We start from the raw sequence: 15,155 nt of genomic DNA on the forward strand, positions 1-15,155 counted from the left end.
CCTTCTCTCTCCTCCTGTTTTGACCTGCTCACTATCAAGTTTCCCTTACATTCCTCTGTCCGCCGAAGCAACACAGTTTCCCAAAAGATTTGAGAATCGGGGTAATGGATACAATGGATTGAACTGAAAGAAATACAGATTAGAGAGACGTTCCCCTGTGAAAATCAAAGGAAAGGCGGCAAAAATATAAATATTTTTTGAGTAGGGCCATTAGCTTAACAAGACTGCCTCCTGGTGCATCACACAAAATTCCTAAGTGATCTCGGTGAGACGCAGGAGACCAGTATATGGAAAGAGTCCTCTCTGGAGATGAGGCAGCTATGAACGATCGTGAGGTAAGGTGTGTGCCCGGGACACTCCCCAGTGATCACTATGTAGCAAGACATTTCGTTAATGAGGCATGTGACTGTGGTTTACCATATTGTTACATTACTCATACTAGAGTACGAAGCAGGCTGTATTTATTATGGCTTCTGAATGCAGATATTCTTTTGGAACCTTTCAGCTCAAAACAATCTCAGCGGACGCAGTGCGCGCTTCGTTTCTTGGAAAGTATCATTTTACCTCAGGCAACATGTTTTAAGCCTGCTTATAAGGCAACAAGGTGAGCATACATTTAAATCTTACTTCGTTTCTTTTGTAAAATTCTATGGTATACTTTGTCTGACTGTCCACTTGGGTATATCACTGTTCTACAGCTGATATTTGAGTGCTGTTACCTGGAGCATAAAGAATCTGTGTGTGGGTGTCTGCAACAAGGTAGGTGAGGATGTAATGTGTGTGAGTAAGAAAGTAGACAAATGAGTAGGGACTTTTAAAAAGAATTTTCAGCCTTATATTACCTTTATCTATAATTACTTAATTTGTTCTTGTCCTGCAGATCACTCCATATCCCATGCAACATGACCAAAGACCACACCCCATCCACAGGGGGGACAGCTCACGGTATCAGAGCATTTCGTTATTGCCTTCAAATTACTCTACAGTTTGTCTGTGACAGAGATGTGGTAAACTGTGCACCTTTGGAGTTTGTCTTGTGTAGGAAATATTTGTTGTGGTTTAAAGAATGTGGCTTCAGTGCACTTATTATTGTCACACAACGTGGGAGCATGTTTGGGGTTTCCCAGAATGCTTTGGTTTTTCCATGGTTTGGACCGCAACAAACCAGCCCTCTTCCTCTCTCAGGAATGACCTGGCAGGTACGGGCCAACTGCCAATATTTCCACGAGCCGCTTGTACGGAAGTCTTTCCTATGTTTCCGCTGGGGCCGTTATGCAGTAAGTAGATAGATAAGGTCTCCTTCTTGTTATTATTCTTGTTATAAGGCTCCTTGAAGCACATGCAAAGGATTGCAGAGAAAGATAGTTTTTAGAAGTCGATGTTCTTGCTGTTAGCATGGAGTGGTTCCACTCAACCTAGAGCTAAGCCTGACTTGGAAGCATTACCCTGGGTTTCTATTTTCCTCATTAATGTTCCTCTGTTGGATTGTGTTACCAGGACAACATCGTGCGCAGCTATAAGTACTCCCCCCTGACTTTCCTGCCCCACAACCTCTATGAGCAGTTCCAACGTGCAGCAAACTTCTTCTTCCTGCTCATTGTGGTCATGCAGGTCTGTGGTTCTATTTCCTGTCTCATATCTCACTACTCAAACCTCCTCGTCTCCAAATACCCACATATTAATGTGAATTAAGCCTATTAGTTTACAAACATAAATGTTTTCTCAACACCCGAGAAGATTATAATACATCTGAACGAGATTGTTCATGAATGTAAATGTGAGCATTCAGTCCCTGTGGGAAAAGCAAAAGTTTTTTTTTAAGGGATCGTCTGTGAATGGGTAGTTCATAGACATTAAGTGTAACACTGTTTATAATGCACAGTATTTTACAGCACCATCACAAGGCAGAAACAGAACAATCTTAGTTTCATTTTATAAAGATTCATTGATGTGAAATATTGAAATATTTATGTGAAATATGTGTAGTATGTGAAAAGCGGGACAGTGTTTCATGGTGTGGTTGGTGTGACTGTCCCTTATCTGCAGGCTCTGTGATTGTGTGTGCGTGTGTGTGTGTGTGTGTCCAGAGTGTTCCTGCTATCGCCACTCTGCCCTGGTACATCACCATGCTACCTCTCCTGACCGTGCTGACCATGCGTGGGGTGAAGGACCTGATTGCCGACCTGGTGAGGGTGGGGGTGTGGTTGGGTGTGGTTGGGCGTGGTTGAGGGGGGTGTGGTGTGGGAGGCAAATACAAGTGGAAATCATGAAATAAAAGGAGAAAGGAGGAATAAAGGAGAAGGAAACCTAGTAAGCATGTTTTAAATGCCCGATAAGCAGATGTGTAAGTGTAAATCAGTGTTATCTTTCATATTATCAGTGAAAGGACAGACTGTAATTCTTTCCTCTCTGCGGCTCTCTCCATCTCTCTCACGGCTTTCAGGGTCGGCGCCGCAGTGATGGCAAGATTAACAGAAGGTCCTGTGACATCCTCACCAACCAGGGGTTAGTATCAGAGGTCAGAGACTTCCTCACCAACCAGGGGTTAGTGTCAGAGGTCAGAGACTTCCTCACCAACCAGGGGTTAGTGTCAGAGGTCAGAGACTTCCTCACCAACTAGGGGTTAGTGTCAGAGGTCAGAGACTTCCTCACCAACCAGGGGTTAGTGTCAGAGGTCAGAGACTTCTTCACCAACCAGGGGTTAGTATCAGAGGTCAGAGACTTCCTCACCAACCAGGGGTTAGTGTCAGAGGTCAGAGACTTCCTCACCAACCAGGGGTTAGTATCAGAGGTCAGAGACTTCCTCACCAACCAGGGGTTAGTATCAGAGGTCAGAGACTTCCTCACCAACCAGGGGTTAGTATCAGAGGTCAGAGACTTCCTCACCAACCAGGGGTTAGTATCAGAGGTCAGAGACTTCCTCACCAACCAGGGGTTAGTGTCAGAGGTCAGAGACTTCCTCACCAACCAGGGGTTAGTGTCAGAGGTCAGAGACTTCCTCACCAACCAGGGGTTAGTGTCAGAGGTCAGAGGGTTCGTATGAAGGGGTCCATTGATTTGCATTTATGTTTGAAGGTTCCGTTGTAACAATTAGATGAATTAATAAGAATAATTAATAGAATAATAAGACTTGTCTTGTCTTTTCCTCTCCAGATTCAGAATAGCTCAGTGGAAGGATGTGTATGTTGGTGATGTCCTACGGATTCACAAGGACCAGGTCATACCGGTGAGTGTGTTAGCAGGTTTATGTATGTGTGCCCTTCTTTCTAAACGTGTGACTTTGTGTGTGTGTTGGGGGAGGGTATTTGTAGTATGTGTTAGTGAATGTGTGTGAGTGTTAGTGTGGGTGTGGCTATGTTGTGTTTGTTTGTAGTGAGTATAAGTGAATGTCTGAGCGTTTATGAGGGTGTGGTGACTGTGTGTTTGTAGTGTGTGTAAGTGAATGTGTGTGAGTGTTTATGAGGGTGTGGAGACGTTCATATGAGGAGACTCTCATAGGAGACCCACATATGTGAAAGTGTGTGAGTGTTTATGAGGGTGTGGTGACTGTGTGTGTATGTAGTGAGTGTTACTGAATGTGTGTGAGTGTTTCTGATGGTGTGGTGACAATGTTTGTAGTGTGTATAAGTGAATGTGTGTGAGTGTTTATGAGGGTTTAGTGACTGTGTGTGTTTGTAATGAGTGTATGTGAATGTGTGTGAGTGTTTATGAGGGTGTGGTGACTGTGAGTGTTTGTAGTGAGTATAAGTGAATGTGTGTGTGTTTATGAGGGTGTTGTGACTGTGAGTGTTTGTAGTGAGTATAAGGGAATGTGTGAGTGTTTATGAGGGTGTAATGACTGTGTGTTTGTAGTGAGTGTAAGTGAATGTGTGAGGGTTTATGATGATGTGATGATTCTGTGAGTGTTTGTAGTGAGTATAAGTGAATGTGTGTGAGTGTTTATGAGGGTGTGGTGACTGTGTGTGTATGTAGTGAGTGTAAGTGAATGTGTGTGAGTGTTTCTGATGGTGTGCTGACTGTGTTTTTTAGTGTGTATAAGTGAATGTGTGTGTTTTTGATGGTGTGGTGATTGTGTTTGTAGTGTGTATAAGTGAATGTGTGTGAGTGTTTTTGATGGTGTGGTGACTCTGTATGTTTGTAATGAGTGTAAGTGAATGTGTGTGAGTGTTTATGAGGGTGTGGTGACTGTGTGTGTATGTAGTGAGTGTAAGTGAATGTGTGTGAGCGTTTCTGATGGTGTGGTGACTGTGTTTTTTAGTGTGTATAAGTGAATGTATGTGACTGTTTATGAGCGTTTGGTGACTCTGTGTGTCTTTGTAATGCGTGTAAGTGAATGTGTGTGAGTGTTTATGAGGGTGTGGTGACTCTGTGTGTGTTTGTAGTGAGTGTAAGTGAATGTGTGTGAGTGTTTATGAGGGTGTGGTAACTGTATGTGGTTGTAATGAGTGTAAGTGAATGTGTGTGAGTGTTTATGAGGGTGTGGTGAGTCTGTGAGTGTTTGTAATGAGTGTAGGTGAATGTGTGTGAAAGTTTATGAGGGTGTGGTGACTGTGTGTGTTTGTAATGAGGGTAAGTGAATGTGTGTGAGTGTTTATGAGGGTGTGGTGACTCTGTGAGTGTTTGTAATGAGTGTAAGTGAATGTGTATGAGTGTTTATGAGGGTGTAGTGACTCTGTGAGTGTTTGTAATGAGGGTAAGTGAATGTGTGTGAGTGTTTATGAGGGTGTCGTGACTCTGTGTGTGTATGTAATGAGTGTAAGTGCATGTGTGTGAGTGTTTATGAGGGTGTGGTGACTCTGTGAGTGTTTGTAGTGAGTGTAAGTGAATGTGTGTGTGTGTGTGTTTATGAGAGTGTTGTGACTGTGTGTTTGTAGTGAGTGTAAATGAAAGTGTGTGAGTGTTTATGAGGGTGTGGTGACTCTGTGTGTGTTTGTAATGAATGTGCCCATACTTTGTCCCCCAGGCAGACCTGCTCTTACTCTGCAGTACTGAGCCTCACAGCCTGTGCTACATAGAAACGGCTGATGTCGACGGGTAAACACTCGCCCGGCAACCAGTCCTGCTCTCCGCCCTTCATGATTGGCACTCACACCACAAAAAACACATCAAGACAATTAACAGTCATTTACGGTATTTTAGAATGGAAAGTCTGAAAAATCACCATTGAGTCATTCATTTACTGACTTCCAAACCATTATCCATCACACGGTAGATAAACACCTCCCTCATCCAAACATGCAGTAATATTATTCATGTTTCTGTCATGTTCTGCAATTTGTGGTATCTAGTTATTCATACTTAACGTTGAATGTTGAAATAACTGTACAGGGAGGTTTTTAAGCTATTGCACCTTGTTCTTTGAGAGCTTTGCTTTGCTGGTTATTTGCAGAGAAACCAATCTGAAGTTTCGCCAGGCTCTGGACATTACCCACGCTGAGCTGACCTGTGGTCCGGCAGATGAACTCCTCCTCCCATTTGATGGTAAGAGCCACGTTGCCACCCTGTCTGAAGCCACAACGTAGCCCGACATTATGACTAACCTACCTCTGGAGTTTGCAGAACTAATGACTAATATTCTTAAGTTTCAAAAACAACTAAACAAACTCTCCTTCCTTTCCTTTCTTTCTCCCTCCCACTCTATCTCTCCATCTCTTGCTCTCTGTCTCTCTCGCAGGTGTGGTGTGGTGTGAGGAGCCAAACGGTCATTTGTATTCCTTTTGTGGGGAGCTACACTGGAGAGCACAGTGCTACCTGCTCGACTCCGAGCACATGCTACTCCGGGGAACTGTCTTACGCAACACAGACACCGCATACGGCCTGGTTATATATACAGGTGCATGGCCCACTTCTAGAAATAAAGCCCTTATGCTTCTATGCCTTACCTTTTAGATTAAAGCAGTATCAGGGCCTGAAAGGTCAAATTCATCTGATTTAACTCTTAAAGGAGTGTCAGAAGTATATTCATTCTGTTTAACTGTGTCAGGCTCTGATACTAAGATCCTCAGGAACTGCGGGAAGCTGACAGTGAAGAAGACTCAGGTAGAGAGGTTCCTTAACAAAGTTGTGGTGACGGTAAGATGTATGGACACTTAATTCCACTGTAGTATTTACACCATGGCAATCCTCTGCAAAAAAGCTACTGTGTGTGTCCTTAATTGGCTATTAATGTTGAAATATGTACCATGCACTATTTACTCATTTAATACAGTACAGGGCAAACAGGAAGCTCTGCTGTTCTGGTGATGGTAGCTTGTCACAGCAGGTGGGTTTCAGTACAGATCTGTTCTTTGCTGTGGTTTTAGATCGTCCTCTCGGTGTTGATGGTAACTCTCCTCTTAGCGGTGGGATCTGGCCTCTTTGAGCACTTGGTTTCCCCACGCATCGAGGTTCTTTCTGGCATAAGTGGCAGCTTCTCTGCTGCCTACCGCGGCTTTCTGAACTTCTGGGGCTACATCATCCTTCTGAGTCCAGCTATGCCAATATCACTCTACATTACGTAATACCTCTCAGACGGGCTTCGTTATAAGACACACCTGCTTAAAACGCGTTTTGAGTCAGCATTTTCATGTATCGTATTTTCGAGCATTTCACTCCGACCATTCCGCTTGCCGTCGACGTGTTTTGTTTTTGCTCCACCCAGTTTTGAAGTGATCCACATCGTGCATTGTCTCCTGATTGGCTGGGACCTGGAAATGTACTGGGAGGAGCGAAATCTCCCTGCCCGAGCCCGCACCACCTGTTTGAATGAGGAGCTGGGTCAGGTGGGCCACCTGCTCAGTGACAAGACGGGCACCCTCACTCAGAACCGTCTGCTCTTCCGCCAGTGCTGCATTGCTGGTCGCATCTATGGTACGTCTCCAGCCAATCAAAGTGCTTCATTTGAAGGTTGATATTACCTCTGTTATAACTGATGGCAATGGAATTTCTTACTTTTCTTGCTCTGGCAAGGTAAACACGGTTTGTACGGAATACATGTAAATAAAGGCATTTACTTTTTTTTCAGGGGACGTGGGAGAAAACTCAAAGGTACGCCCAACTCACAGTTAAGAAAGCTGTTGTTGTGAACTCTGGTCCTGTTTTGGACCTGACGTCCCCGCCTTGTTCTTGCGGTGCTGTGCGCTCTCTCCTGCAGCCACTGGACCTGAGCTGGAACCGCTTCTCCTGTGGTGGGCTGCTCTTCTCCGACCACCGGCTGACCGACCGCCTCCGCCAACGCCGCTGCCCCGAGAGTCGAGAATTCCTCACCGCGCTTGCACTGTGCCACACCGTCATGAGCGAGTGGAGGGACGGTGAGTGGCGCCCCCACCTGGACACTTCCACAATTTCTAGTGCAAATTCACCTCAGGACCAGGCTAAGCACTGAGAGGCCATTTAATATTAAACATGAATAAAGTGTAAGAGTAATTTCATATGATGCCAGAATTAGTAGAAGTAAACAAAGCCTAAAAAGGCTGTTAAATGAGTTAGTAAATACCGCAATATAACTTATATTACAACACAGGAGATTAAATTCATTAACTGCTGTTATGCTCAGCAACAGCCCTTCAAATGTTTTTGTGTGTGCATGTAAGCCAGTAAGTGCAGCTCCTTTGCCCCCCCCCCCCCCCCCCCCCCCCGTGCCCAGGGGTGCCCCGGTACCAGGCAGCGTCTCCAGACGAGGAGGCCCTTGTGAGTGCGGCACGCGAGCTGGGCTGGGTCTTCCTCTCTCGCACGCGAGACTCCCTCACGCTCAACGAGCTGGGGTTCACGCGCTGCTACCACCTGCTGGCCCTGCTGGACTTCACCAGCAAGAGGAGACGCATGTCAGTGCTGGGTGAGAGAGAACGCAAACCACCCTGCTAAACACAGCCGCGCGGATCAGGCTCGGTTCAAGACTGATGATCTGGGATCGGTTTTTGTCATTCACATCCTAATGAATGCAGTTATATTAATAAAGACATTGTGATCTAGGAACCCCCAGAAAACAGAAACTATAGTTACCATGAAACAGAAACTATTCAGCTAGCATAAAAGGGAATTTCTTAAAAATACCCATGTGGTTTATTCTCTCTCTCTTTCTCTCTCTCTCTCTCTCTCTCTCTCTCTCTCTCTCTGTGTATGTGTGTGTGTAGTGAGAAATCCAGAAGGTGAACTGAAGCTGTACTGTAAAGGTGCAGATGTTGTCATTCAGCAGCGACTGCAAAAGGACAGTCCACATCAGGAGAGCACAGAGCAGGCTCTGGAGGTTAGAGAGTGCGCCTGCCCCACCTCTTCATCACGCCCACCCTGCCACACCTACTCACGGGCCTGGAGGGTACTTTGTCAAGGTTTTCACAATTTCCTATAGTTTCCCAACATCTGTGATGAGGGCATCTTTAAACTTGGGGCCTTGGAGTGTTGCGTTTCTCTTCTGCTTAACCACAACCCTGTACAGATGAGGTTCATTTGGGTTGAGAGTGAGTTTGTTTACGTGACAGGTTTTTGCTCAAAGATGCCTGAGGACGTTATGCGTGGCGGGACGCTCTGTGTCGGAGACACAGTGGACAGAGTGGAGCCACGTTCTCAGCAAGGCTGCCATAGCAACGACTTCCCGAGAGTCTTTGCTGGAGCAACTGTACGAGCAGATGGAAAAAGACCTAATGGTACAGAAACAGTGACATCACTGACTGTGTGCTAACTGCTCCCCTTGAGTTAGTGTTTACTATCAACAAAATACAGGAACATTTCAGCTGAAACTGTGGAACTGTGAAAAAATGAAACTACAACTAAGCTCTTAATATGGTAATGAGACTTTAATGCATTTGATGAATGTTCTGGCTACAAGCTGTTGGTGTGAGAGTAAGACACAGCTTATTCATTATAAACTGTGGGAGACTTGCACTGACTGGACCGGTGTCTTTTAAAGATGCTTGGTGTGACAGCCATCGAGGACCGTCTGCAGGAAGGCGTCCCTGAGACGATCAGCAGCCTTCGGCGGGCAGGGGTGAAGGTGTGGGTGCTGACCGGAGATAAGACAGGTACTGCACCTCCTGCAGAGGTCTCCACTCACCCACACTGCCCCACAGCGCAGCTCACGGGGGCAGAGCTGAGACTGACTTCAGCCCTTCTCTCAAAATGCACAGAAACAGCCGTGAATGTGGGTTACGCCTGCAAGCTGGTGGATCCAGACACATATTTGCTCCAAGGCAAAGAGCTGAGGTTATGTACATGCACCACACACACACACACACACACACACACACACACACACACACACACACACACACACACACAGACCCACACATCTAAACTAGTGTAGGTGTGTAGTGATGGTTAATGTCAACTTTCAGACAACTCCTCCAGTCTCCATCCTCGGAAGTTTGCTTCCACAAGAAGAGACGTTCTCATATTTGGAGTACAGATAAAGTGTCCCAGATGAGTAAGGCTGCTCTTGTCGTCGATGGATTTGAGCTTGTGAGTGTTTTCATTTTACTGGGGGTGACTGAGAGTGATCAGGTCCCCTTCCACTGAACTTTTAGTACTTTTTAAAAATGATATTAGTCTGTAAGTCATTTGATGAAATTATATTATTTTATCTGTTCTATTTAGTTAAATGTAATATTTAAGTTTAAAAAGTAATTAACTTTCAGTTTATCAGTTTTTACTGTAATGAGTGAATGAGTATATGACAATGTTTAAATCTCTCTCTAAAGGACATGTCCTTTCTATTAAGAAATGTCTTAATATACTGGACAAGGTGTTTTCATATTACACAGTGAACTTGCCTTAGGGACCTCTGTGAAGTTGTGTAGCTTGTGTAGTTGTGTAACTCCCACCATCTCTCAAACAGACTACATTTCCCAATGTCTTTCAAGGTTGAGCTGATCAAGACACCTGAGGAAGGGGCCAGGTTTGTGTCTCTGTCCAATCAGTGCCAGTCGGTGCTGTGTTGCCGTGTGACCCCCGGGCAGAAGGCCGATGTGGTCCAGCTGGTCAGGAAGTATTCATCCTCCATCACCATGGCGATAGGAGATGGTGCCAACGATGTCAATATGATTAAGAGTAAGGGGTGAAGAAGGATGCGATCAAGAGAAACGTGATACATTTTTAAATGCATTTTAATCTGCTTCAGAAGTCACTCCACACACTAATCCTTTAAGACATCAAACTGTCTAATGATCCAGACCTTAAAACTCTCCTCAAACATCTCTCTGCCTCTTCCTCTCGCCCTGAACCCTGCACCCACTCCATATCATCACAGCGGCACACATCGGGGTGGGCGTGTGCGGCGTGGAGGGCGGACAAGCGGTGCAGAATGCCGACTTTGTGCTGCCGCAGTTCAGCTTCCTGCGCAGGCTTCTCCTGGTCCACGGCCGATGGTCCTACCGACGGATATGCAGCTTTCTGCACTACTTCCTGTACAAAACCACCTCCTTCGCTCTGGTTCACATCTGGTACAGCTTGTACAATGGCTTCAGCGCCCAGGTAAACCAGCTTTGCACACCTTGACGTCTTTGTGATCCCATCCTGCGCATTTCTGAATGGTCCTTGGGGGCGTCTTACTCTATATTTTCTGTCATGTTTCATCTTCACCCAGCCTATGTATGAGAGCTGGTTTATCGCTCTCTACACCATTATGTACACATCCCTGCCTGTTAAGTGCCTGGGCATTTTCGAACAGGTGAGCAAAACAGTTTTACTGACCTCCACAGTGTAGAATCTCGTTTTCAAATCATTTGAGTTTGCGTACGCCTACATGTGCACTGGTGCAGGACATGAGCTGTGAGAGCTCTCTACGATGGCCGGAGGTCTACTCGGCTGGGCAGAGGAACGATCTGCTCAACCCTCTCAGCCTGGGCGTCACTCTGTTTTACTCCGTCTACACCTCCATCATACTCTTCTTCATCCCCATGGCAGTCTTCCGGGACTCGGAGCTGGACTACCAGACCCTGGCCATCACCGTTCAAACGTCAGCTGTATTCTCCGTTACTGTGGAGGTATCTCCATTTGCAGACCTCTATGGCGTATTGATAATTTATTATGTGGCCTTATTTTTCATTATGGAGGAAGTACACATGCAGACAAACTAAGACAGTAGTTTGTGCTTTAGTTGTTTTGTTTTGTTTTTTTTTTTTTGCTTTGAATATTGACCTCGTCCATCTTAAACAAAGCACACACATACATTTCATATTGAATTCCATCAACATTAACCTTTGATTCTGTCTGCGTCTCCTAGATCATTTTACAGACCAAGTTCTGGACTAAGTACAGCTTTGGTGCAGTCGCTCTCTGCCTGGCCGTGTACTTCCTCTCCACCGTGATCCTTCACAGCCCCCGTCTGTTTACGGCTTTTCCTAAGGACTACATCTTTTTTGGTACCCATGTCCACTCCCTTATTCACACGTAGAAGGACCAGAGACACTGGGAAAACATAGATGTCCATCAGAGAGCGAATGGTTTTGAGCTGCATGCACTGCACATAACCAGACAGGCTGCCGTCCTTGTTTCGGCAGGAGCGTCGATGAATGCTTTTGCCAATCCTGTGGTGTGGCTGACTGTGGTGTTGACCACCTGTGTAGCTGTGCTCCCTTCTATCACGGTCCGAGCCCTAAACGTGGTGCTCTTCAACTCCAACAGACACAAGGTGAAACCAACACTCATTCCCAGCCTAATAACAGGCTCTGTCATAAGTCCTGCTGTCTAGATTGTGCCTTTTCCCAATGTTTAGATCCACTCGTCTAAGGAGGCAATCGAACTGCAGTCATGGTTCAAGAGAGGGGCCCCTCACCGCCGTTCCTCCTACGCCATGTCCCAGGGGAAAGGTTTTGGGAGGCTGATAACTTCAGGAGCCGGGCTCCATCCTACTGCGCCCCCTTTGGATGGAGGAGTAACGATGGACAGATCAAAGACAGATTCCCCACAAGTATCACAGAAATAGCTTACAGATGATTGAACACTACAAAGCAGCCTGTGAATGATAAACATAGTATTCCCATGGACAACCTCCATTCATGGGCTGCGTTTAGAGATACACAACAAATTTAGTTCTAGACCTAATAAAGAGTTTGTGTGGGATTGTCAATTTCCATTTGATGGACTCTAGTACGACAGCACTAACTCATCTTACTAATACTTATTTGGTCCTATAATCTTGGGTCCTTGTCTGTCATACATCATTTCCTAAAACGAGTTGTTATTTTATTTGTTGGTTGTAAGTCGTGCGGTTTTTGACAGCTGATTATTAAAACAGAGTGCCTGGATGCACATTTAGCAGCTCTTAGCTAGAAAAAGGGAAGTAACCTGTTTAATTTAAGCACTCTGAACATACGCTCACTAAACTTCAAACTGTCCATATTTCTGTCAGTGTGTGAAAGGTCACTTAAATCATTACATTTACTACAGTTGCTCACTTGTGGAAATCTAATGCAGTTACCTGCATATGTTCTCAGCACTACATAAAAAAATCGATTCCATTTTTGTTAAATACATCAGAGAAGCATTTTAAATTCATGTAGCTCCATCTAGGAATACAACAAGTTTTTTTCTCATGATACATTTTCTACTGCACAAATTGATTATGTGTAATTTAAGGTTGTTTTGGGCATGTGCATTTTTATACAACCACAGCAATACGCTTAGTACAGCGGAAATGGAGAATTCAAAACGGAAGGCTGAATCTTGCTATTTTCTTGCTAATAATGCTATTTTTATAACCATATATTCTAAATAAATATTCCACAGGTAAAATGGGTTAAATTCAGTTTCCTTTGCTAATGTAAAACTCTTTTCAGTTTTACACTGAATATTTGAAAGAAAAATGCAGTCCATATAAGAACAGTTTTACAGCTGATTTTATTGTCATTTACTTCAAAACACGCAATTTACCCATATTTGTGTTTTATTTTCTGTAACAGTTATTACTCCAGTTTTTTCCTCTTTCTCAAGAGTCTAAACAAAGGGTATGCTGCATTCTCTCTGGCGCCCCCTATAGAGTGGGTGGTTGAAAGAGGCTGCCAAATCAGACACAATTCACATGCTAAAACCTGCCTGAACCACAGAGGTAAGTGTGTATGACACCTAACACACATCTCGTTTTCACTGCTACAGAGCTGTCACAGCAATGACGCCATGATGCCACGGACTAAATGGTGTTTATAGGGTTCACTGGTTTATTATGTAGTCTTTGGTTGAAGTAGGTACCCTTTAACAATGTGTGTATGAGTTTATGTCTGTGACTCCTATACTGTATGTGATATACACATCGCTAGTGATTCTGTAGAACTCTGTCAAATTTTGTTGTTTCTGTTGGGGTTTTCGTACATGGAATCGTAGTAGTAACTGATTTCAGTCCAGTAACTCCTAAAACACCTGGATGAAAGGGGAAGAAGCTAAAGGATTCTGTTGGGTCAGTTCAAATGTAGAGTCAGGTATTAGTTTTGCATAGTTCTCTGTGCAAAGGCAGTCAGTCTCAGCAAACTCTTTGGTATTGGAGATTTTGTTGTGTAAGCAGACGTGTGGCAATGTTGTTATCCACCCATTTGAACAAGCTCCCCGAGCTCTAGTGTGGTGTTAGTCATTGTCATGGGTTCAAATCTCAGAGGACACACAAATTATCATGCTGATAAGTATATGCAAATCGCTGTGGATTAGAGTGCCTGCTGAATATTGCGAATGTACAAGATGATGTGGGTGAAATTAGTAGTTCTGGTAGTAACACCACCATATAATGCACTTTACCATTACAGTGTCCCTAGTATAAAATTTTACTTAGCCAATCAGGGTAAGATTTAGTTTCCTACTGAATAATCTTTTTGAGAGCCCCTTTCAACCTCTCACCCTTTCCCTAGCTCCTCCTCCTGGCCCCTCCCCTCCATTTTACTTCCTGGTTTTGAAACTGATTGTCTTCTACCATCACAAAGACACTTGGTTCTTGAATGATTGACAGGTTACAGACGAGGGGGACCACAGTGCGGCTGGGGGTGGCGGGGCTTGGTCTAGGACCAGGCCTGGAGAGAAACAAGCAAGTATGACACTGTCTGCAGATTAAGAGCATTTCCAGTTGGAGGGGCCCATTGCCAAGACTGGTTGGTTGTGTTGCAGGTTTGCATGAATTGCTTTGCAACCCAAATTGAAAGTGGTGAGCAAAGGTTCCATTTCGGAGGAAAATGAGATGCATATACATGGGAGAGACAGCCTCAGTTAAGTTTAACCCTCCTCATATTGTCAAATCCCACTGGAAAGAGTTATTAGGGTAAAAAAAAATGAGGGTTGCAACAATACATGCACACAACCACTTCAAAACAACAGTGATAGAAAACTCTAAGGACGAAGACCCCTCCAACATCCAAATCCCTGACCATCTCCACCCTCAGAAGAAACCCCAATGCTTCCTGCACCAGCCTCTTCAGCCTCCTCTTCCTCTAAAATACAGGACACTCCTGATTTAGTCTGTACAGTATACGATATCCATGCAGAAAAAAAGCTGTGCTCCCATCAGAATGGATGGAGCTTGTCTTATTCAATTATTTAAATGTGCACTTGGACACCGTTTGGGGGGGGGGGTATTTGGGGGGGGGGGGGGGTGCTTTAAAGCAATAAAAGGAGAAAGGAAAATTATTGATTATAGAAAAAACTTGGTTTTGGTGATATTCAGATGACATTTTTTCTCAGACAAGCCCCAAAGGCTCCGCCTGGAAACGCATTAAAACTGCTGAGTCAGGACCAAATGTTCTGTTTTCTTTCTTTTCTCCATATCCACTCCGACATGCCTCCCTTTAATACATCTTCTAGGGTAACATTCAGAATGTCTTTTTTCTTAAGAAAATGCCATCACAAAATGACAAAACACACACAGGAGAAAAAAAGGTGAAACAAGCAAATAAAATGAGAAAAGAAATCCCAAAACAACAACAGTATAAAGTCACACGCTCAAAAACTATTAGTCATAATCATCTAATCAGTGTTATCATTATTCATTTCATTTAAGTTACACAAACTTTACAGAAAATGTTTGAGGTATTTCAGAATTAATTGTCAACACCTGCCTGCCTGGTCCTAGTGTTTACCATGGGGGAGAACGTGACAGGAAAACCTAGCACTGCTAGCACTGCGTCATTTGTCTCAGAACAGTCTCCTCAGTTCTTCATGGAACATTCAGGTAGATAAGAAAAGGGTCTTAAAACACTTCAAACCTCAAA

At 44.4% G+C, this 15,155-nt stretch overlaps 1 protein-coding gene across 1 annotated transcript; it reads left to right on the forward strand.

Moving 5' to 3' along the window:
- Nucleotides 1-66: 66 nt before the first annotated feature.
- Nucleotides 67-14,494, forward strand: atp8b3 (ATPase phospholipid transporting 8B3). The gene is made up of 30 exons (XM_077024564.1): nt 67-335; nt 506-604; nt 699-759; nt 881-945; nt 1,186-1,277; nt 1,498-1,611; nt 2,088-2,186; nt 2,444-2,505; nt 3,154-3,226; nt 4,964-5,034; nt 5,390-5,481; nt 5,675-5,833; nt 5,984-6,072; nt 6,303-6,496; nt 6,641-6,849; nt 7,004-7,026; nt 7,133-7,289; nt 7,625-7,813; nt 8,112-8,224; nt 8,457-8,621; nt 8,885-8,996; nt 9,102-9,177; nt 9,309-9,432; nt 9,834-10,020; nt 10,220-10,443; nt 10,556-10,639; nt 10,731-10,955; nt 11,195-11,333; nt 11,472-11,602; nt 11,687-14,494. The coding sequence occupies exons 4-30, from the start codon at nt 903-905 to the stop codon at nt 11,894-11,896; spliced, it is 3,456 nt and encodes a 1,151-aa protein (XP_076880679.1). The 5' UTR covers nt 67-335; nt 506-604; nt 699-759; nt 881-902; the 3' UTR covers nt 11,897-14,494.
- Nucleotides 14,495-15,155: the final 661 nt, after the last annotated feature.

The sequence above is a fragment of the Brachyhypopomus gauderio genome, chromosome 12 (assembly GCF_052324685.1).
Source record: "Brachyhypopomus gauderio isolate BG-103 chromosome 12, BGAUD_0.2, whole genome shotgun sequence".
Taxonomy (NCBI): domain Eukaryota; kingdom Metazoa; phylum Chordata; class Actinopteri; order Gymnotiformes; family Hypopomidae; genus Brachyhypopomus; species Brachyhypopomus gauderio.